Here is a 25,355-nt window from a genome sequence, read left to right as displayed (position 1 = left end):
GAAACTAAATGCCCAAATAAATAACCTGATTGCACTCTTCTGATGAAAGGGAAAATGCTTCTGAAACTTAAAATGCCATGACAGATTCTGTTGGGCTGTAGGCGCTTAGGTATTCACCTGACTTGTTCTGTTGTATTTTCAAGAAATGTGGGAAATCAAGTATATCTATTTTACCAGGCAAATATTGGAAAGTGACCCACAGTGTGTGGCCTTTCCCTCCAATTTGACACCGTAATCTCAGCTGGCCATTGTGACATGAATTACTGGTTTCTGCTATGTCTCCTTTGACCTGTTTCATGCTGTGTCATGAATTACAGCACCTACCCTTAATCTGACATCCTCCAGAGTTGTCTTTTTTGAATCTCTAGCCAGTATGGTTAACTCTACAACCCTCTTTGACTGTGCCACAAAATTAATTTTTTTAAAAACCACAAAATTTCAGGCACTGCAGTTTCTAATAGGCAGGCATATCCAAATATAAATAAGCAATATTCCAACTATCTGTAAAATGGATTGTGATAGGTGAAAAGCAGGTATTTGCTTTGTGTTCCATTCTTTAATTCTATTTTTGAGAACCACAACTATGCCTGCCTCTCTTCTTCTGCAACAGCAACTCTGATATGATTATGGTAGTTTATTACAAATGTAAAAAAATAAATTTAATAAATAAACTCATACATACCTGTACTATGATATTACAGCCTTATGTATTTACGTGGGGCATAAGCATGTTGTGATGTTATTGGAAGAAGCCAAAGCCACATCAAGTATTTTTCTTTTTGAAAGTTTTTATTCAGCCAAAACAGTTGAAGCAAATAACCAATTCTTTGAGAAACCATGATCCATTTTGAAAGAAAAGAAGTTTATTAAATGGACGGCTGGAATTAAAATCTAAGACTGAGTCCATTTAAACAATCTGAAACAAAGATATATATTTATTATCTACAGCTGGCTGAGAATTTGAAAGTTGTAGTAATGCCGTCAGAGGGCATAAAAATGGGAAAGACAACCATAGTTGGCCTCTTAATTAAAGCCATTTTCTATGGCTATTTTATTTTATTTCTGTTCAGTTGTGTCTGATTCTTGGAGACTTTTCATTTAAGGTATTTCATTGCTTTCTTCCTAAAGTTTAAGAGAAAAGAAATGGTCCAGGGTCAGCAGCTGGCTTCATGCCTAAAATGAGGCTAGAACTCCCGGTCCCCTGGTTTCTAGCCTGGTACTTTAACCACCATATCAGAAGGGCTCTTATGGCAATTTTAAACATACTCAAATATGACAATAATTTTTAAAAATGCTTTTCCCCTCCATACTCCTTCAGAATATAAGTTGCTGACATTTCCTGCTATGAACCCGCCCAGTTACTTACAGTAGATCAGCAGGAGAACAATTTAGAACAGTTCCTGCTGTGTGAAGGTTGTCTATCCAATAAGCAGGACAGTCTCTTCTGCTGGGGGTCCAGATTATTTTGGTATGGATGTCTCACAGAGATATGTTTGGCTCCAACTTTCCTAAAATTCAAGAAAAGTGCCGGAAACCCATCTTTCCTTCCCAAACTTTTAATTGTTAGCAGAACTAATATCAGTTTTGAAGTGGAACAGAGTTGGTATTCAGCAGGTTCTGACCAGTTCTGGAGAACCGGTAGCGGAAATTTTGAGTAGTTTGGAAAACCGGCCACTTCTGACTGGAGATTTTACAGTATCCTTCCCCTACCAAGCCACGCCCAAAGAGCCAGTAGTAAAAAAAATTGAATCCTACCACTGAAGTGGATGATAATTACACTGTCTCTATTCTCGTATTTTATTTCTTGTATTTCTAGTTGCTATAAGTGGAAAAGTGACATATATATTTAAATAATATAGGTGGTCCTTAACTTACAACTATTTTTTTTACTGACTATTCAAAGTTACAATGGCACTGAAACAAGTGACTTATGACCAACTTTTTTTCATACTTACAACCACTGTAGCATCCCCAAGGTCATGCAATCAAAATTCAGATGCTTGGCAACTGGCATGTATTTATAATAATTGCAATGTCCTGAGGTCACATAATCACCATTTGCTAGCTTCTGAAAAGTACAGTTAATGGGGAAGCCAGATTCATTTAATAATAGCAATAGCAACAGCACTGCTTCACAATGCTTTATAGCCCTGTCTAAGCAGTTTACAGAGTCAGCATGTTGCCCCCAACAATCTGTGTCCTCATTTTACCAATCTCAGAAGGATGAAAGGCTAAGTCAACCTTGAGCTGGTCAGGATTGAAAGAATCAAACTCCTGTCAATGTAAGCAGAGTTAGCCTGCAATACTGCATTTTAACCATTGTGTCACCATGGCTCTAATAACCTTAGTAACTTAATAATTGCAGCGATTCACTTAATAATTGTGGCAAGAAAGGTTGTAAAATGGGGCAAAACTCACTTAACAACTATCTCTCTTAGCAACAGAAATTTTGGGCTTAATTGTGGTCATAAGTTGAATACTACTACTACTAATATGCTTGATAGCTTCCCATATTCTCAAAACGTATGCTCTATTAACCATGAGAATCACACATATTGTTTTGTGAATAGGCATTTCTCCTGTAAAAATAGTTATAATGGTGGATGGAAAAAGAAGTTTGTTCATAAACCTACCCTTGCTTTTTGTATTTTTTTTACGTATTTCCATAGCTGTTCACAGCTGTTGTTTGATGCTTTACAATTAAGCTTATTGTATACAACTAACTGAACTTTTCAGGATGGATCAAGTTTCAAAGTTTGTGTAGTAACACAATCCTGCTGTGGCTTGAATAACATTCTGTTATAGAGTTAATTTATGAGTGTATCAAGAGAATATGTGGACGGAGCCTTTGTAAAAGGTATTTTCATGGGCTCAAAGTTTTAAAAGAAGTCAATTAAAAAAAAGAGTGATAAAAAAATAATCCACGGATCAATATTCCAACCACAAAAAACTTCGCTCAAGACCAGACTTATCCATACTGCAAAGAATCTGCTCCCATGAACTCCGTGAAGAACTCAAAAACCGTCTAGACAATGGAGAAAAGGATCTATACATTGACTACAGAGCTGATTGCATCAAAAGAAAGTCACACAACCCACAACTCCACATCCAACCCCACCCCATCCAATCCAACATCACTCAAAACTAGGCACTCACACCCCTAACTACCTCTATCCCAACCACAAATGGCCTTGAATGCAAGCTACTCAATGCAAGAAGCCTTGTAAGTAAAATACCTGAATTTCTCCTCTTACTAAATATGGCTAAATTCGTCATTATATTTGTCTGTGAAACATGGCTCAATGCATCTCTCCCTGACTCCATTACCACAGTAAGAGACTATCATGTTTACCGATCAGATCGTGAAATCTGTAGAGGAGGTGGTGTTGCTATCTTCTATAAAAACTCCCTACATCTAAAAAACACCCAAGTTACCCAGGAGCTTGCTATTCCTTAGACCATCATCTGTGAACTGTCCTTAAATATCACATTTCGGTTCTTACTATGTTACAGAGCCCCTGATTATGACATCGAATATGCAAACAAGCTAAATACACTACTAACACGGGCAGCATCCTGCCCACATGCTTTTATCTTTCTTGGTGACTTCAATTTATCTCATATTAAATGGACCCTTAACGAATGTACAACTGAACCCACACATGTAACCTTATACAATGCAGTAACAAATCTGGGACTAGAACAACTAGTAACCAACAATACTAGACTTAACAACTGCCTCGATCTCATCTTCTGCAATAGTTTGAATTCAATTTACAGAATACAAATTAAAGAACCCTTTTCCAACAGTGACCACAACATGATTGACTTTTGTCTCAACATACGTCCACACAAAAATCATCACAATGATGTAATCCCCAATTATAACTTCAAAAAAGGCAACTATGATCTTATAAACAACGATCTCTCATCCCTTGATTGGCAATTTCTATTCTCTGGATGCAATACTGTAGAAGACCATTACAACATATTTTTATTTGAAGTCAAAAGAGTCATCAAACTACATGTACCATTAACAACTCCCAAAACCAGAAAAAACAAATTACCCAAAACAATAAGGAAGCTTCAATGCAAAAAGAAATCACTTTGGTGGAAAAACAAATCTGGTCACATTGGCAACTTCAAAAGCCGATACAAAAATTTATGCTACCAGATAAAAACTGAATGCACCAATTATCACATTAAACAAGAAGAAAACCTTCTAAGCACCAATTCCACCCATGCTTTCTACAATTTTGTAAACAAACTAAAAGACTCAAGGTCCATCCCATCCCTGAAAGGACCTAATGGTAAAGACTGCAACGACGACACTATTAAAGCCAACCTCTTTAACACATTCTTTGGCTCAGTATTTGTAAACAGCAATGGATCATGCCCAGTATTTCCTAGTCAAACCATAGACAACTACAATGATCTAATACATATCGATTTTACAGAAGACAATGTTGAAAAAGCACTATGCAATCTAAAACCATCTCTATCTATTGGACCAGACAGAATATGTGCCTACTTCTTAAAAAAGCTATCCACTGCCATAGCCGAACCTCTAAGCATAATCTTTGAAAAATTTTTCAGGACCAGCTACTTGCCAAAACTATGGTCACAAGCCACAGTCATCCCCATCTTTAAAAAGGGAGACCCCAGCCTAGTTGAAAATTACAGACGAATCTCTTTATGCTATTTCACCTGTAAAGTCATGGAATCAATTATTAACCAATCCATTATCCTCCACTTAGAAACAAACAACCTACTCTCTAATAAACAATTTGGTTTCAGGAAAAAACTATCATGTAATCTGCAACTCTTACACTGCAAAAACATGTGGACTATACAACTCAATTAGGGCAAAGCAATAGATGCAATCTACATAGACTTCTGTAAAGCCTTTGATTCAGTGGTACACGACAAACTACTCCTAAAACTAAAATCTTATGGTATCTCTGGACACCTGCATAACTGGATAGAAGCATTCCTGTCAAACAGACAACAAATGGTCAAAATTGGGAGCGTCCTATCAAATTCTGTACCTGTCAACAGTGGTGTCCCCCAAGGCAGTGTTCTAGGACCAACTCTTTTCATATTCTACATAAATGACCTCTGTAATCATATAAAGAGCAACTGCGTTCTCTTCGCTGATGATGTAAAGCTATTCAACACCACAGACAATACTGCCACCCTTCAAAAAGACTTTGACTATGTATCAGAATGGTCAAACAAATGGCAACTTCAAATCTCAACAAATAAATGCTCTGTCCTACATATTGGCAAAAAAAATCAGAAAATAAAATACAGGCTGAATAGTCAAGACCTTGTTGATGATCCAAACTCTGTCAAGGATCTTGGAGTACTCATCTCAAATGACCTAAGTGCTAGAGACCACTGTAACTACATAGCCAAAAAGGCGTTAAGAGTTGTTAACCTAATCCTACGTAGCTTTTTCTCTGGTAATATTACACTACTAACTAGAGCATACAAAACATTGCTAGACCAATACTCGACTACAGCTCATCAGTGTGGAACTCACATTACGTATCTGATATTAACACAGTTGAGAAAGTCCAGAAATATTTCACAAGAAGAGTTCTCCACTCCACTACTCATTGCAGAATACCTTATGCCACCAGACTTGAAATTCTAGACCTAGAAAACCTAGAACTACACCGCCTTCGGTCCGATCTAAGTATAGTATATAAAATCATACATTGCAATGTTCTACTTGTCAATGAATACTTCAGCTTCAACCATAACAACACAAGAACAAACAATAGACACAAACTCAAGGTTAGTCACACCAAACTTGATTGCAGGAAATATGACTTCAGCAACAGAGTGGTCAATGTCTGGAATACTCTACCTGACTCTGTGGTTTCTTCCCCAAACCCCAAAAACTTTAACCTTAGACTGTCTACTATTGACCTCACCCCTTTCCTAAGAGGTCTGTAGGGGGCGTGCATAAGCGCACCAATGTGCCTACCATCCCTGTCCTATTGTTTCTTTTATTTTTTATTTTTCTTATATGTATCCATGTATTCATAACTATGTTTTTACTTATACCTATTATCTTGTAAGCAATTGACAAAAATAAATAAATAAAATAAATATTCTGATATGACTTCTATGGAAATGCAGGATTTTTCTTTTAATATGTAGAAAGTATTAATAGTTAAAAGTACAAGACGGAGCATACTCGTGGTGTTGTTTAATACACAGTATACTTAGTTCAAATGTGATAAAATAAAGCAAAGGTTAGAATGACTTAATTGTTTTGAATGTCATTCCAATTCAGAGAGGACCCATTGGCTTATCTCCATCCTCCAAAGGTGCCCTTGTGTTTCTGTCCCATCTCATATTTCTAAATTCTGGCAGCTGAAGGGAGGTTTGTCCCAACAGTCAGCTGCTTCTTCCTGTTCAATTTCAGTTTCATCTCCTAAGTGCTTTTTACTTAGATTGCATTAACAAAGACTTTTCAAGGGAATGTCATTGAATTTCACTTACCCCAAAGCACTCCAATCAATGATGTTGCAGAGCAACTCAAATTAGATTCCAAATTGGCTCCAAAGAGAAACAATCAACAGTGATGAGAAGTTTTCAGGTAGGATGATACTGCATATCAGAATTCCAAACAATTGGTAAGGGGATGGTGTTACTGCCAAAGTCTAATTGATTCAGGAAAATGGAGTCCAGTTATTCTAGTATGTTGTCAGATACAATACTCCTTGAAATGTTCTCAAAGTTTGCAATCAATTGGATCCTCATCTAATGTGCATTAGATTCCTGTTATTGATGCTTATTGGAAGGATTTTTCAGAGCCAGTGATGAAAATTTGGACATTGTATATGTTATAGTTATGTTTAGATATTATAAATATAAATGTAACTGTCCAAGAAAAAACTGGATGAAAAGTGTGATGAGAATGTTGAAGATTGATAACCCCACAAAGGTAGTTAGTGCAACTGATGTGATGTTAGCTATATAGCTTACTTTATGTGCTTATGAATATAAAGTTCATGCCATAATTACTACAAGAATGTCATTATGATTCTCTTATAAAAAGGAAAAGGTAACAAGAAAGAATGTATAAACATGGGGATTTGCTTGTTAAGAATCCCTGGGAAAGCATTGCAGAATCTGACAGAAAACATATGAGATATAAAAATGAGTAAATTTCTGAGAGCAAGATATAGATTTTGTTCTACAGCAGTTCACTGAGAAACATATGAATGGGCAAAGAGAAGTTTATTGTTATTTAGGGAATGTACTGTATATCAGAAAGCAAATAAGTTTCTATTATGGAATGCATTAGATAAATATGGAGTTGAGGGTTTGTGCTAAATTTGGTATGTAATGGAAATAACAAATATATTAGAATAAAATGAATATTTAGCAAATGGTTGTTTAATGTATTTATCAATAAATGTGTAAGGAATGCTCCTAGTGTTAGAAGGATATTGTTTGGCAGTATTAATGCATTTTTATATTTAGATGATACCTTGTTGTTGATTGAGAATCAAATTATTTGCAGGGGATGCTAGGTAATTTATATCACACAGTGAAGTGTATGGATCAGAAAATTTATATATTGAACACCAAGTTGTTTCAGTTTGACTGGAAAACAGAATGAACAATTGCACATTTTACATAACTGCCCCCCAATTAAAGCAAGTAAATGAATTTGTGTACAGTGGTAGAATGGTTACCAAACATAGGAAAATGAACAGAGAAATGTTAAGATGAACATATGCTAGTAGAAAAGTGATCTGTTGTATGGAATAAATATTTGTCAAAAGAAGTGAAAATTATTGTGACAAGAATGTGCTCCTATCTACTTGACAAATAAAAGTGAGACTTTGGTATATCCAGAAAATAATAAAAGTGAGTGTTATATGATGAAAGTGTGGGGTATTTGAGGAATGATAAAGTAAAAGAAATTGGATTAAGAATACATGGGTGATGCAGGGATATTATCTAGCCAGCTTTTTTTTCCAGGCACCTCTCCACTTGCCTTTTAATAATACATAGTAGGCAGTGTGCTTAAAAGTGGGCAATGACACTGACCATCCAATTGTGCCTAGTGTTATCAGCTCAGACGGTCCAGTGATTAAGGATGGGCTGGAATTATCCTCCCCCCCCCTCCTGGAGATCTGAAAGGATGATACTGTGGGAAGTTAACTCTTGGTTTTGCTGTTTCCACTTCCCATGGCTTGGCTTGCTCTGCCTCTTGCCTGCTTAGGAAAAAGTGGTTAGATAATGTCCTTCAGATGATGAACAAATGTAGTCTGAGTGTAAAAGTAAGAGAGAATGAATCAGGATGGGATTAGAAAGGAATTATAGGAAGAGAGAGTGAATGGAAAGAAAGAGAAAGAAAGAAAGAGAAGGAAGGAAAGGAAGAAAGGAAGAAGGAAGGAAGGAAGGAAAGAAGGAAGGAAAGAAAGAAAGAAAGAAAGAAAGAAAGAAAGAAAGAACATGAAAGTCATGACTAGATGGTGTTGATGACATTCCGAAAAAGAGCTGAGAAGTTTAAAGACAAAAGGAAATCGGTGAGGTAGGTGAAAACAAGGTTGGTCTGCAATGAGAAATACTGTATATTAGTGCACTGTGTTGATGTAAACCAGATTTTTGGTTGCCTGTCTTTAATTCCTGTCGTTCACTGCTTCTCATTCTTTGCCAGCACTTTGCATAACAATGATTACCTTAAAAAGAAATAGCAAGATGCATGTATAAGTATTGAATAAGAGCCTTACTTGGATGCTGATGGAGGCCTTTTCTAACTGGACCATTTTAACTGAAGACACTCAAGTCCGAAGCAGTTATTTTGCAAGGAAAGCATGCTACATTTTAATGATCCCTGTTAACTTCATCCTTTCCTTGGAACTGAATGTAGCATTCAGTGCTGTTTGCCCTTTTGTAGGAGCAAAGGCACGATGTGAAAACCTCAGTTCTCACAACATCTAACTCTGAAAAGATCACAAAATCTAACTCTGTTGCTAGACTTTCCTGCACCAATCATATGTTGGTTGTCTGTGCCACATGTGTGGTTAAATTACAGAAATTGATATACATGATCTGCAAGAGGTTTCTTTTTTAGATTTAGTGGGGGGGTTTTGTTTTGCAAAAAAAAAATGATGTCCTTGTATTGTCGCCGTTTTCCAAGAAGATGTTCCATGTTCACAAAGGTCCTATTTCTTGTTTCTTGTTATTTCATTTCTCTCTCTCTCTCACAATCTGAGGTTTTCACTGGTTGGGTTTTGAAACGTTACTTCTCACATTAGCAATCCTCTGGTTCTGCAGGAAATCTGGCGGATTGAATTCTGTGATTTAAGGGTGCCATCGCTCTGTGTCTGACTATTGTCAAATAACTTCACAAGTTGTGTTCACCTAATTATAGAACCACTGGTCCTCTGAGGTTTTATTCAATCTGAGCAAATTGCTTTGACTCTGTTTCTTTTATCCCATTTTTGCTTCTTGTCTTCACTTTTAACCACTGCTGGCTTGTGCTGAAGCTATACCCGTGAGTCTAATACGGTGCTGAAATCTTTCCTCTAAGTCCCCATTATTTTCCTCCTCTGCAAGAGAAGGTTCTGTTTTTCTTACCTCATTCTCAGGGTAGAATGAACTTGTGGTTGGTTACCAAAGGAGGACTGCTATTTTTTGTTCCTCATTTGCCTGCCAAGCTGCAGATTCCCAGGATGCCCTGGCTTCCTGGTGTGAAAAAACACCGTAGTGGTGTTTCCTCGTGAGACTGTCCATCTGGATTTAACTGAAGTGTGAGAAATCGCTAAAGCTGCAGACCATTTGGAAAAAAACACCATGCAATGGAAAAAAAGGAACTCTTATATTAACCTTCTCTTTGATGGCCTCATAACTATATTGTGCAAAAATTTCACACCTTCCCGCCTCTTCCCAGAATCTCAGCTATTTTCCCCCCAATCACACGATATAAAACAATACCAATCTGATCTCTGATTGTCAGGTGCTTGCCCTTTTTCCTGCTTCTGGCTCTCCATTCTCCTCTGCGCTTCAACTCTTACGGTTTTGTCTTCCGCAAAAAATCCAGCTGTATCTGTTTTGCACCATATTCCTTTTTGTGTTCTAAGAGCCAGAAACAGATGCCTGCTGAAGGCCTCATTTCATTCTGTTAACCAAAGGTTAGCTTAAGAATAATTTCTCATGCCACTAGGAAGACGTATAGATCAAGGAAACCTATGGTCTGTGTCAATTTTCTAACAGTCTGAAAACTTACATGATGGATGAGGGGGAAAAAATCAAGTTAACAGGATGTTAGAAGAAAATTGTTGTTACTCAATCCACTGAGAAACATTCTTGTTTCCTTTGTTTTGTGTGCATGCTTTCAATGAAAATAATGGAAAGTGGCAAGAATAGGATGAATTGAAGTTCCAATAGCAACCCGAATTCCACATTTTGAGAAATTAATATTCTCAGACCGTGATGACAAAATTTGGCACATAAAGGTAGCCCTCGACTTACAACAGTTCATTTAGTGACCATTTGAAGTTGCAACAGGGCAAAAAGTGACTTAGGACCGTTTTTCACACTTACGACTATTGTAGCATCCCCGTGGTTGTGTGATCAAAATTCAAATGCTTGGCAACGGACTCATATTTATGCCCCATGGGTCATGTGACCATCTTTTGTAACCTTCTGACAAGCAAAGTCAATGCGGAAACCAGATTCACTTAATGACCGTGTCAGTAACTTAACGGCTGCGGTGATTCGTTTAACAAATGTGGCAAGAAAAGTGGTAAAATGGTGCAAAACTCACTTAACAAATGTTTCATTTAGGAACAGAAATTTTGGGCTCAGTTGTGGTCATAAGTTGAGGACTACCTGTATTCATTGTTCCTCTCTGTCAGGTGCAAGTAAGACTTAAAACATAGAGAGACACAAAAATGTACATGTTATTATTTGTATGTATGAGCCTATAGTAGTTAACTTCATTAGAGACACGTGTAATCATTGAATAGGACCTCTCTCGCCCATCTCTGATTCCATCAACGACCTCAACCCAGAAGTTTGCTGATGAAGGTTGCTGCAGTTAAGATTGGAAAAGAAAATGGTAGCAAATAATAATCTGTTATTTTTCAAGACACACCTGGAAAAAAAAAAGAACTCAGGAAGCGGCTTTGCAAATTTTCTAATTGACAGAGTGGAAATCTGCCCAAACCATGAAAACAAAATAGTGATTACCCTACTTTCCAGACGATGGAAAGAGACATCTTAGATATTTCATGTTGACGTTGCTGAGATAATTTTATATGTTTGGAAGGTCATAAAGGAAATAATTACTATTAGGCTGGTGCAGCGTCTGGAAGTTAAAAGAAGTGTTTTTGGAGTATTAAAGGGACACGTTGCTTTACTTTTTGAAACCAGAAAGAGGCCTAAATGGAGAAACATTTAATTTTTAGAAATGAATCCCCTTTAAAGCAAAGACATCTGAACCCTTTTTTGTATTCTTTACGTTATTAAATGCTTTGGTAGAGTAAGGCAAGCCAAATGGTTTGTGTGAAGGCCACCCTCAGATTCCTATTCATTTGTTGAAAGCATTGCTATCCTTTTGCAGCTAATGAAAATAAAATATTCATTATATTCAAGGTTACCTAGGATGGCCATTTTGACCACTTATGCATTCTTAAGAGAAAATGTAACATTAAAAAAGGGGGACAAATGAGGATAGAGCTTTGCATAGCACTCATATATGCATATGAACATTTGTTTCTTCTGTATAATTTTGGCAAGAATACCAAAACATGCATGAGATTTCAGTGTTCTTCTCAGATCTACCTAGGATTGTTGTGGGGAAAAAGGAGAGGAAGGAGCATCTTGAGTCTGGAATAAAATAGAAGTTTGATTGATTTTTAAAATTGGGAGAGAGGCACTCATGACTCTGCATGCTCTTTCTCCTGCACAATAGGAGGCACATTTTTCATCATAAATGAACGGTGGTTCTTTCCCAAATTACTTGGAGTACATGTAATCATTAGGCTCATCAAGAAATATAGTTGTGTTTGCTTTCATATTGAGTTGCTCTGTTTTGTTTGTTTTTGTTTTGTTGGGCATATAGTAGGTACTGGATATAGTGGACTGGATTTGCTTGATTTCACAACATAGTGATGTCGAAAGGATCAGGAATAGGCTTTTTGGGGACCAAGCAAAAGCACTGCTGCATGCTGGCATAAGGCTTGAACTGGGCTACCTGTGGCTTCCTGGCCCTGCCATTCAACACTGTGTGCCATGCTTTCAGATGGAATGAAAAGGAGCTTCAACCTAGTAACTTCTTCTCCAACAGAAACCTTGATGGGGTTCTGGAGACCAAGGGCATGCCAACCCTTCAAAGTAGTGCATAGAAAAAAATCCAAAACCATGACAACCAACGCTACCCTTATTTAAGGTTATCATAACAAAATATTGCAAGTGTGAACACATTTCTCCTCTTTCCTGCTTTTACTTTCCAGAGAACTTGGAAGATGCTTTCTCCAGTCCCATTCCATCTGTGGACAACGATGTCTCTTATCTGGCTATTGCCATAGCTGCTGCAGCAGTTCCTTCTCCTATCTCTCCAGGATATTCCCACAGTTGTAGCCAGTCCTCGAAACAAGTCAAATCAGCCTCAGCTCCACTTGCAGGTTCCAATAGCCAGCATCAATCTTAATGTCCACGAGCTTCTGAAAGTTGGTTAGGCAAAATATCAGCTGTGCTACTTGACAACTGTGCATTGAAAATGGCGTCATCATTTATGGTTTGTTTTTCCTTGTTTTGAAAATTAGATGTTCGTTGCTGAAGAAAATGTGGATTTTCGGATACATGTGGAAAATCAGACACGAGCACGAGACGATGTCAGCAGGAAGCAGCTCAGACTTTATCAGCTCTACAGCCGAACCAGTGGGAAGCATATCCAGGTGCTGGGAAGGAGGATCAGTGCCAAAGGAGAAGATGGAGACAAATATGGTAAGAGAATTTTCTTCTATCTGCTATTCTTGTGTGTGCCTAAGGCGTGGAGGTGATTCATTGGCTTCTCTGATTGGTCAAACTTGAATAAAATAAGCCAAGACAATGGACATACAGTGATCCGGTACCAAAATGAGAGGACCATTAGCTTGTTAAATATGAGGCAAATTATAAAAATAAAATAAAATAATTTTGCCTTATTTGTTGCTTAAATGGTCTAGGTCAGGGGTGTCAAACTCAATTTCATTGAGGGCTGCATCAGGGTTGTGTTTGACCTCGGGGGGCCAGGGTGGGCCAGCGTGACGCCATTCGTGTCAGGGGTGCCTGTGATGGGCCGACCACTCTGCCAGCAAAAATGGGTCCCCAGCTCTGTTTTGCTCCGCGATGGCCTCCTGTAGCCCTCTGCCAGTGAAAACGGAACTCAGGGAGGCCATCGCAGCTGACAATGGAGGCAGGGAGGAATTGTCCTTCCTTTTGTAAAAAAATTCCTCATGGTAATACTATGGGGTAAATGATAGTGAATGAGGCTCGTTGAAATGCCTCTAGGAAACTTCATGGCTAACTAAAAGGGGTTAAACAAAGGATCATCTTTTGGAAAACAAGCATCTAATCTGAAAGCACCTCTTCCATGACTGTTCTGAGTCGATTGCATTACTTGTATCAACCTACCTAAATTTGAGGTGAAAGGGAAAATCCAACTTGCTGGTCATTATGTTTGAACTTCTCAGATTCTCCACTGGAGCAGCATGTCCTCAAAACTTCTAACATAGGAAAATGGTATGGTAGAAGAAGTTCATAATCAAAGTCCATCTATTATTCATGATTGGTTGAGGAAAAATGGAGGGGGAAAAAAAGAGAGCCCAGATTCATCCCTTTAGTTTCAGTAGGATAAGAGGTGGAGATGAATAAAATACAGTAATGTTTATTTTACTGTATTTCTGGGTCAATCGATTATGAATATATTTTCGACTCAGAAAATTAGAACTCTAAAAAGTTAACCTATTCTTCCTGTTCTATGGGTAGTCCTTGACTGGCGACTACAATTGAGCCCGGAATACTGGTTGTTAAGTTATTGCAGTCATTAAGCAGGCCACTATATGATCTGGCTTTACAACCATTTTTATGATGGTTGTTCAGTGAGTCACCATGGTTGCCGCCATGGTGGAAAACATCAAAATTGCATTGTTCAAATGCAATTGTTCAAAATTGCATGGTCAAATTGTGATCATGAATCTGCAGGATGCTACAACTGGCCATAACTACAAGCTGTTTGCCAAGAGCCCACAATTCAGTCATGTGACCACAGGGGTGTGTGTAGTCATAACTTTGAGGATGGGTTATAAGTAGGATTTTTTTGCAATCCTTCACAACTTCAAATGGTCATTAAGTGACTAATCGTTCAGCAAGGACCACCTGCATTGGTTCCTAACTTTGCAAATTCCAGATAAGTGGACCAACTCCCAAGCTTCTTGCCCCAGTGTCTTTCATTGCTTTCAGCTGAGTGATGTACATCAAGGCATTGAAGGAATTTGGCTTAGTAAAAGAGGCGCCTCGAGAATGGTAATGGTCTAGGTTGCACACAGAACCATTTTTCTGCTGCATGATAATTACTAAGGCATCACAGATGTAACATAGACTTAGGACTCAGCTATATTTTGCATTATACAAATTTTGCATTATACATATGTTTATATGACGGGGTGGGCAATATTTTGCATTATACATATTTTGTGTTATACAGGTAGCCCTCGCCTTACAACAGTTCATTTACAACAACGTTCAGAGTTACAACAGCACTGGAAAAAAAGGGACTTATGACCATTTTTCACAGTTACGACCTCTGCAGCATTCCTGGGATCACATGGTCAAAATTTGGACGCTTGGCAACCGACTCCTATTTATGATCGTTGCTATGTCCCAAGGTTGCGTGATCATTTTTTGTGACCTTCTTATAAGCAAAGTCAATGGGGAAACCAGATTCACTTAACAACTGATTTACTAACTGATTTACTAACTGCAGGGATTCACTCAACAACTGAGGCAGGAAAAGCAGTAAAACAGGGCAAAACCCACTTAACAAATGTCTCACTTAGCAATAGAGATTTTAGGCTCAATTGTGGACGTAAGTCGAGGACTACCTGTACATAGGTGTATATGGCAGGGGTGGGCAATCTGCATCCCTATGCCCTTGTTTTATAGTCCGGTCTCCTGAGCCCATAAGATTATCTAGTTGAGATATAGTAGCATACTGCTGGTACAGGGTATTATTATTTTAGTTTAAGTAGACAAGAAGTTATATGGGGTCCATACTGTACTTCACTAGGTCATTTTCAATCCCATTGGCTGCATTGGTACAGCATATTAGACTTGGTTACCTTTTGTTCTCAAGTTCAAGAGTTTTTCTGCGAGAACTGCATTCTTGTCAAAGGGGGTCTGTACTTGGTGCACCACGGGGAAAGCAGTTATGTTTCCCCCACCCACTGAAGTGGTAGCTATTTATCTATTTGCAACATTGCATACTTTCAAACTGCTGGATGGGCAGGAACTAGGGACCGAGTGACAGGCGCTCACACCATCTCATGGAACTGGGCTTGAAGTGCTGGAGTGCAGACCATTTCTGGCCAGCAGTTCTACCGTCATTAAGCCACTGTGCCACCGCTTCCCCAACCAAAACATTTAAAATTGTCTATTTGAATTATGTTCAAACTAGGCGTAGGTCTGCATACTGTTTGGAATTCAGTTTGGGGGCTGATAGAAAACATTGTTAGGAAAACAGCTCTATTTTATTCGGGCTGATGTAGAAGATGTTGACTTTAACTGGGGCCAAATTTGATATTCAGAAATCCATGCCTCCAATGACATACACAAATATTTGTCACATTTTAAAAAACAAACTGATATATTTCAAGTATTGGTAGGCTGAAGTGGAGGATTTATTATACTGTGATCCTTTACATTGAAAAAAAAGTATTTATAACTTTTGTGAGAGTTTGATCTGTCTCATAAGTGATCCCAGCAGTTGAGTAACTTCAATATTTAAAAAATTATGCTACACTTAAACAATTAGGGTTTATTTTTTTTTGCCATCAGCCAGACATGGAACATTCTTGTAGTAGATTTGATTCTGAACTCTAATCAGAAAACATTACAACAATATATTGAACTGAGTGGTGTAATCATTTTGATAGATGGCTTTTAAACTAAGATCCATTTAATTGGTTATTAATCAGGCTATGTCTAGACTGATAATGTGAAAGATTCTCCAAATATTTCATATTGGTGAGATGCTGAGTGTTCCTGAAGTGCTTTTAGATCATGGAGAATGGAGAGGGGGGATTATGTCTGGACAGGTTACTTAAAAAGTAGCTGCCTATTCATCAACTAGATTTAAATCTTGCAATTCTGTACAATGCTTTTCCCACTTGACTATAACAATGTGAAGTGGTTGACTAATTCCCTTGCACACACTGACTTTTAAAAAGGAAAAGGGTGGGAAATGGAAGGTAAAAGATTCACATTACATGGTATCTCACACTGATGGAATAGATAGGAGAGGCAGCCGTATGTAAGCTGAAACACTGGGTTTTCAGCACACAAAAGCAAGAGGACATTCTATACTGTTTGTTCTCTCTTTGTGTGCAGTTCATTTACAGGGCTGGTCTTGCTTGGGGTAGAAAAAAGGCTTTATTTGTGTTTCATGGGTGGGAGATTCTATTTCAAAGTATGGGGCTTGCCTGTTATGTTGAAAGGTAATGTTAATGTTTCCTGTGTGCCAGGCAGCATTGTGTTATGCGCAGTTGAACTCTGGATCTGAATGGTTTCCTGAGAGCCAAAACAAGGGGCAAATGATAAATTATAGAGAGGTGACATTCACATAATATAGGACAGGATGCAGAGGTGAAATTGACTGATTTGGAATTCTGGATAATGAGTTTGATCAGGTCCAAGCTGTAGCTCAGGAGGGAGCACATGTCTTGCATGCAGGAGATTTCTGGTTTACTCTCAGCATATCTAGTTACAGTAAACAATACTGAAGCTGGTGGGCCAGTTTACTAACATAGTGCAAGGCAGTTTTCTATGAAACACTTGTACTCAGATATTATAACTAATTGGCTTCTTAACTTAACTGAACACTTAGGTGCTAGGTGGTGGTTTTTGCTGTTATGTGGAATAGAATGTATGGTTTCCTAGCTCTCAGAGTCCCCCCCCCCCATCTTGCTGGGGAATAGCAGAATTTTTAATACATCTTTTTGGAGCATTAGTCCAAGACATCTATGGTGATTCTCAGTCATCCAGGTCATGATTGTCCCAAAAGTGCTTTTTTTCAAAAGGCAACTGGACTTGGTTTCTTCAAGAAGCTTCTTGGATGAGAAGCAAAACCTCTTCAAGGAAAAAACATGAAAAGTCCAGTTGTCTTTTGAAAAAGCATTTTTGGGATTAGTCCAAGACATTTTCCCACCACTACATACCATAGTACCCTCCAGATGCAATGGACTTCACTATCAACTCTGATCAACTTAAGATCCCAGGATGATCTTAACAGCAGCTAGTGGACAAAGAAACCACAATACAGAAGTAAGGATTCCTTCTTTCTTCTCTTGGAATAACTTAACTGGATGGACATAGATTGATAGTCATCTCTAACAGAAAAAATGGCTATGCATTCCTAGTCCATCTTTTTTGAGGAAAGATCATTCCTATACATGCTATTTATGCTTCTTTTCCAACAGAAACACTCTGAAGATAGCTAAGTGTGTGCAAAAATTGTATATCCCAATGTATGTTAGAACACATTTATAATCCAATGTTTAAAAATAACACTGAAGAAATGAATGGCATTCAATGGCATTAGAGCCAGAAGAGTCTAGTGTCTGTATCAAATATTGATCTGATCGACCGCTATGACTTTCTGAATCCTGACTGCAGTGTTTCTGCTTGTCAAATTTAAAACTTATTTGCCTTTTATAACCTTGCATCATATTCAGTTTAAACTTCTGAATGTCTTTTAATAATCCTACCATTGGCTCAAGGTTGATTCAGTCTTCCATCCTTCTGAGGTTGGTAAAATGAGGACCCAGATTGTTGGGGGCAATAAGCTGACTCTGTAAACCGCTTAGAGAGAGGGCTGTAAAGCATTGTGAAGTGGCATATAAGTCTAAGTGCTATTGCTATTGTTATCGCTATCAAGCAGTTATTTTATATTTCTGATTATTTTTGTAATTTTCTTGTAAGTACCACTTATGCTGATCATTGCTACATTCATTTTTGTTCCTGTTTGCCCAGCATTTCATTTTTAACATTTTGAATGTCAACCTCTCTTCTTTTTAGTTCTTAGCAGGTGATCTTTTTCCAGAAAAATGTAGTGTGTCCTCAACACTGCAACCTTTGTACTAAAATATATATATATTTCAACTTGCAAAGCTATTGTACAGTGACTTTATATTTTTTTGGAATATTTGTTTCTGGAGGAGATTCCTCTAATGCTCCATAACTACTTTTTGTTTTGTTTTGCCAGACAAATTGTTTCTGAAACTTCCCATTCTCAGTTTATGAGACAAAAGTGGATTTCAAAAGCTGAGTTTATATGTTCAGCAGACTGTGGTTGGTTTGATAGAATCACGACAAGCTGCAGGTGGGGTGTTGCATGTGTTAATGCTCTCCCAGGAGCTTGATTCTGCTGATGCTGTGATTTTATATTGTGAGGCTAATCTCTGTGTTAGAAAAAGTAATTTAAGTAGGGGTTGCAATGAGAAAGGAAGAGTTCTGCTAGTAAGTTTCTTCAACCATGCATGCAAATAAGATTAGGTAAAGCTTTCTAAATCCTCCTATATAATGGAAATATTTCTCGACATATAAAGTTGCCTCGTAGTGAGCCGGTCCGTTAGTTCATGTAACCCAGCAATATCTCCAGTGACTAACCATAGCCCCTGAAGACAGGGATGGGCAACATTTTGGAGAGTGGATAGAAAGACAGAGGGCTGCAGTGAATAGCTGGTAATGTCACGTCCACATTTAAGTGGGCAATGCCTGGTTTTTCAAGGTAGGATTTGGAAATTGGTGTTTATTTTCTTTATTATTTTAGATGCGTAAAGGAAAGTCTGAGGGATTATACTTTCCATTTTTCTGTGGGGGGTGGGAATGCAGAAAACGGTACTGCTATGAATTGGTCAGTGCATGCTTCTGGGAGGCTCAGATAGTCATAAAAAAAGAGGTTCCTAGAGATGTTGTGGACTGAATCTAGAAGTAAAATGGAGAGAAAGTCTAAGCTATTTATTGAACGATCTTATAGATTGTTAGCAAGATGTAGCATTTTGGAAGGCCTGTGACTGAGCAATCCTGATTATGGAGTTTGTTTGTGAGATTAATCCATGGAAGAAAGACCATCAATATGTCCTACATGGGAAGAAGGCGGAGCCTCCTTGCTGACGGACCGTAGATCGCGACTCTCTGCAACTATGGTCCGTGCTCTTTCGTTGGAGAGCCCCGAGCATTACGATTAGGGGCTGAAGCTGCCCTGGAGGGGCGGTGGAGTAAGGGAAAGCCGCAAGCCAGGTTGAGGGGAGCCGCACCTCCCACCCGGGCTTGGTCTTTTCCCCCCCGAAGACGACTGCAGCGGTGGTTTAAAATGGCCACCCCAAAGAGGAGGACTCAGCAGGATTAAGATTTGTGCAGGAGGGAAGAAAGAGGTGGATAACATCTGAACCGGGACAACTGGGCAATACAACTAAACAAAAGAACCCCTGGATTAAGGTAACATGGAATTTTTAAGAAAAGAAAAGTGAGCGGCGAAATTACAAAGGGACAGAGAAAAAAAGAAAAATATTTTTGACAGCTAAATGGGGCTTCGAACCGGGAAAGGAAGAAGCTGGAACTAAAGATTTAACTAAATTGGACTAAAATATTTTGGCAATAAACAGGCATAAAATAAAGCTGGACTTAAGATTGTCAAAAAATAATAATAATAAAGTTTACAAATTGGAGACTAGATTGTGCTGGAATATTGGGGTTTGAAAAACCCTAAATAAAATAATAGGGGAAAAAGGTGAAGACTTTGTATAATGGAGACTGCCACCTTTTGACAAAAACTTGAGCTCAAACAAAAGGGAAAGCATCCTGTTTCTGCATGAACTTGTGTGGATATAACATTAAAGAAATATTGAAACAAAGTAAGAATCTTAGAAAGTGAAAGCAGAACCAGAATAAAGAAAAAAGCAAGGAAAGATTGATTGGGGATTGATTGATGTTTTTGGTATAGACCCTGGGCTGGAATAATTGAGAACTTTAGAAAATTGAAAGAAGAAAGAAGGAAAGTAAAAGTTTTTTTTTTTTTTTTGGTGGACTTTAACAATCATAAAATATAAGAGTGTGTGATGATATCTCTTCGGGAATTAAAAATGGAACTTAAAAATATGAGAGAATTACTACAGGCAAGAGGCGAATCACTTTGCTCTGTCTTAGAAAAAATGGAAATGGCAATTGAAGAACAAGAAGAAAGAGCTTCAGAGGAGGAGGAGTCGACTCAAGGAGAATTTTAAATAGACAATTAACACAAAGAACACTACAAAGAAGTGGGGAAAGAAGGAAGGTTAAAAAGTTGAGATTTAAGAAGGCAATCAAAAGGGGGAATACCTGTGAAGTCTGGAAAGGCAGAAAGACCCAGCAGAAAAGGGGAAAGGAAGATATTAAGAAAGACAGGGATATAAACTGGAATGAAAAATGATATGGGGAAAAGAGGGGGAGGAGAAGCAGTAGGAAACAGGTGCATGAAATAAAGAAATACGCAAATAGTAAAATGTTGAAAAGAAATTGTTTTTTCAGAGATAATGGTTGATGAATTAAAAAGGGGATTCTGCAGGGTGACAAGGGGTAATAAGAATATTTCTGCAATTAAAAATATTTAGAAAATAGGGTAATATAGATCCTGATAACTCTTATTAAAAATTAAGGGGGGGAAATATGCTGCGGAATCAAAATGAAAAGATGTAATGATTATTATTGTAACTTCTTAAAAATAATGGTTTATTGGGAATCAAGATGAAGGAATAAAGGTATATTTTAATCATTGAGGTGTCACACTCAAAGCAGTAAAAGGGGGGAAACCTATACTTGGTTTTTTTTTTAGTGTTAAAATTTGTATTAATCTAGAATTTATAAAAGGAATGTGTAATGGAAAGGGAATATGACAGACTAAAGAACCAACTAAATTAATAAGTTAATATAGACTATTAAAAGCAAGGAGAGACATTGGTAACCATTATTATTATTATTGTTATTATTATTATTATTATTATTATTAGGCAAACACATATTGTGTTTATCTTTATTTTTAAAATAAATATTAAAGGATTATATTTGAAATAATTGATATGAAACAAAAAGATGTTTTGATTGAGATTAATGAAAGAGGCCAGAATTAATGTGTTTGTTTCTCTTCTTACTGAAAATTTGGAATGGAAAAGGTAATAATAGAATTAAGTATGCATATATGAATGTATAATTGCTGTCAAATTTGTATGTAAAGGTGATGACCCGGAAATATGTTGTCCACTAAAAAGAGATTTTTGTTTTTAATGTGAAAAACTGAATAAAGTTTGTTAAAAAAAAAAAAAAGATTTCCTACATGTTTGCCGATTTAGAAAGAATAAGGGATATAAAAGGAAGGGACAGTAGATTAGTTCTTTTTTCTATTCCTAATGCATAAAATACTTAAGAAAAGAAGAGAAATCGCCCTACTGAAGAGATCCAACATGTGAAGGTAATACTCAGCCTACGAGCAAATTGGTTAGCCAAAGACAAGCCTCCTTTTCTGCAAGCATCAGTTCAGTGAAAACTATTTAGAAACTAGTATTTCTTCCTAAGAGTTAGCTGTACCGCAAGCAGCCTGACGGTTCTGGATCACCAGACAGCTCTCTCTGAACTGCGACTCGGATCTATAATTTATTTAGTGGAACCAGAAGGGATGGCAGTTTTCTCTTTCAAGCCAAATATTTCTGCTTGTACTCGTCTTCCCTTCAGAGTCTCTCAGTAGGACAAAATAACTTTTAAAAGACCTTCTCTCTCCTCCCCCCCCATTTTATCCTATCCTACATCTTCACGACCATTTATTTTCATAAAGTTAGCCTGGGGGCAGTGATGACCTCAACATAATAATGATCGCTCGTGGTGGCAGCTGTACTTTCACGGGGGGGAGGGGGGGACCCAGAACTGAACAAGGACGAGCTTGCGCCTGGGCCGGTGTTCTCCCTGTGACAATCCTCGCCCCCATCTCTCTGAGCACATTTCCGTGGTGTGGGTGTTTTTTGCAGGGTTTTTCTTTGAAACTGGCTACAAAGAAGTTGGGAAGGAATAACTGGGCAGCAGCAGGAATTAGAAGCAGGGGTGAACAAGGCAGGCCGCTCCATTGAACCACAGAAAGCCAAGCAAGAAGGACCTCCCAGGATTCTCTGGGTTAGAGGGAAGGACTCAATTACCATCACCTTGGATCCTGTTCTGAAAGGTTCAGCAACCATTTAAAATGTGCCGTAATCATCTTATTTGAAACATCTGTGCTCTTAGGAGTTCATTCTTTATTTAAGTTAGTTTGTTTTGCATTTTTGCAGATACTTTCAAGAAACTAAGGCGGGTGGGGAAAGGAGCACTTTCTTAGAAGAATTCTATTTTGAACATTGGCTTTTGGCCCATTGATGTTGAATGGTAATGTTTTTGTCGTCCCCCCCCCCCCCAAGATGCAATGACACATATCTAAGAAATGGGCCAGCCTGAGAACCATTTCTCACAAGACGAGAGGAGGCCAAGATAGGTTTTTTTTTTTAAAGAGGCAGACCCATCACAGAGCAGAGACTGCCAGCTGGCTTGTCATATGCATCTATGTCTTTAAAAATGGGTTGGGCTCCTGCCTGGATTACATTTGTTTTATCAGGCATTACATGTGCACAGTAACAATGCAACATGTGAAAGAGCCCCCACCTGTCGCCCAAAATTGTCCCGGGTCAGTGTGACATAGGCTTTTATACAATATATGTGGATGCTGTTTATTTCTTCATTGAAACTATTTAGTGGCAGTGCTAAAGTGAATTATGAGATCTTCAGACTGCCTAATTTTAGAGGCCAGCTTTGGAAAGAGGAACTGGCTGTATGTGTCAGTCCCAGGAGGCATGTTGTGACATGGAGCCAACAGGGAGGTGTGAAGTGCCAAGTCCTACATGCAGCTTTGTTGCTGCAGCTGAGCCTAAAAACAGGCTTGGTAGGGTCTGACAGGCACTTTCCATCTATCTCATCAAAACATGAGATATCCCCAAATGAGAGATTGTTTCTTTCTGTCCTTTTATTGCCCAATGCACTTGTGACATGTGTGGAGAATCGAGAAACTTTTATCAATTCCATCCACTTCTGTTGATCAAAGGCAGATGTATTTTCTGATCCTTGTCTCTAATAAAATCACAAGTTCTTCTTTTTTTGGTCTTTAGAAACTGTTTTCTTCAAGTATAATCAAGAGTTGATAGAATTGTCATTCCCATATATTCAGTTTCCTTCTCCCTAGAGAAGGAACTAAACTGTAGTTGCATGTAATACATTACACAGAAATGCACCTTGCCATGTCTCTGATTTTTGATGTAGTATTCATAGAAATGTGCAATTCTGGCATGTTGTCCTAACATAAGCAGAGGGTTAGTCGTAGCACTGTTGTTCACCAGATATTTACTTATTCTAATAGATATTATTTTGTTCTTTATTAGGTTACAGAATAACCAGGCAAAATAGCATTTATTTATTTTCAGTCGTATTGCCTTATGGCCCGAATAGGGTATTACATCTTATTAAAATAACTGGTTAATACTGGTGCTGCAGACCCTCCATGGGTCACCAGTAACTTTCTGGATGCAATTCAGGGTGAAAATTTTAACTTACAGAGTCAGATATGGCTTGGCTTATGAGTACCTACAAAGTACCTATTTGGCCTAGAATTGGCCTGTTTGGTGCATATATTTATGAGGGGTGAAGGAAGCAGGGACTTGCAGATAATGCTTTTCTTTCTTTGTTCTTATTTTAACAAACAGTCTTTTTGAGGCTAATTTAGTGTCCACTCTGATGGCTTTCTTGAATTTATTAAAAACTGAATTGTTTTCACAGAATGTTTGGGAATGGATGAATGAGAAAACCCTTTTGGTTGCTTTTTGTTTGTGTGTGTGCCTTCAAGTCAATCTGGACTCTTGGATGACTGCCTGTTCAAGTGGCAAGTTCAGGACTATCTGTTTACCATTATCCTTAATGAGAACTCACATTACCTTTGGTCTTTCAAATCAGGGGAGGACAAGTTATTAACTAAATAAACTAAATAAAGCAGATACTTCATGCAGTTGTTTTCAGCAATGAAAAAGATTGGACAATGCAGGAAAATATATCCCTATTTTAATTTGTGAGAAATTTAGAAGAGTTGGTTGTTACCCAGCTATTGTAGATAGTTGTCCTTGACTGATTGGCTGAACTCAAAAAAAAAAAAAAAAAAAAGGCAAAATCAGACTTCTGTCAGTCACTTGGATGGAAGGCCACTAGGAAATCTCAAGGGATTGGGCTCGACTTGGAAATTAAAAAAAAAAAACCAACTCAGAAAAAGGCACTTCTGTGTTGTTGCCAAGAAAGCTACATGGATGTGTTTTTAAAGTCACCAGGAGTTGAGTTCAACTCGAAGGAGACTTTACTTTTATGATGTTGCTGGCATTACAGGTCAGTCATATTTTTTATGGCATCCTCTCCCTTCTGTTCAGTCTTGTGTTTGTCTTGCAACTTGCCAAATTTCTCCCCAAAGGCAGACAGATTGCTCTATGAAATCCTGATCTGTTATTTTTGTATAATACATTTAAGCACAGGGGTTGCCAAAATATACCTATCATTTTAAATCAGACTTCCCCAATCTGCAGCTACTCTACTTATGTTAGGATGACAAGTCCCAGAATTCCACTGGCTTTGAATTCTGGGAGTTGTATTTCTAACGTATACGGTGGCAGCAAGTTTCAGTGGTTTTAATGAACTTACTCAGCCCTAAAGTTAGGAAAAATATGGCTCCAAATGTTTTAAGGATAATTAGTGTTTTTCAGGAGGGGCGCAATGGCTCAGCAGTTAAAGATGCTGAGCTTGTCAGCTAGAAAACTGACAGTTTGGGTTTGAGACTCAACATCACCGCATAAACGGGTGAGCTCCTGTTCCTTACCCCAGCTCCTGCCAGTTTGAAAGTATGCAAATGCAAGTAGATAAATAGGTACCACTACAGTGGGGAGGTAATAGCATTCCGGATGCCTTGGCACATAGTCATGCTGGCCACATGACCACATAAATGTCTTCGGACAATGTTTGGCTTCCACAGCTAATAAATG

The 25,355-nt window shown here is 38.0% G+C and overlaps 1 protein-coding gene across 4 annotated transcripts in view; it reads left to right on the top strand.

Annotated features, from left to right (window-relative positions):
* The window catches only part of FGF18 (fibroblast growth factor 18), a 148,162-nt gene that overhangs the window by 68,861 nt on the left and 53,946 nt on the right, over positions 1-25,355 (top strand). For all 4 annotated transcript variants that reach the window (XM_087948120.1, XM_087948116.1, XM_026668416.2 and 1 more), the window contains one exon: positions 12,804-12,984. In XM_087948120.1, the coding sequence (XP_087804246.1) occupies positions 12,804-12,984 (181 nt within the window). The remainder of the gene's footprint in view (positions 1-12,803; positions 12,985-25,355) is intronic.

The sequence above is a fragment of the Notechis scutatus genome, chromosome 1, assembly GCF_049901735.1.
Source record: "Notechis scutatus isolate UNSWTSFEM ecotype Mainland chromosome 1, rNotScu1.2, whole genome shotgun sequence".
Lineage (NCBI taxonomy): Eukaryota > Metazoa > Chordata > Lepidosauria > Squamata > Elapidae > Notechis > Notechis scutatus.
Note: the sequence above shows the minus strand (reverse complement) of the source record. Positions and strands in the feature narration are given on the sequence as shown.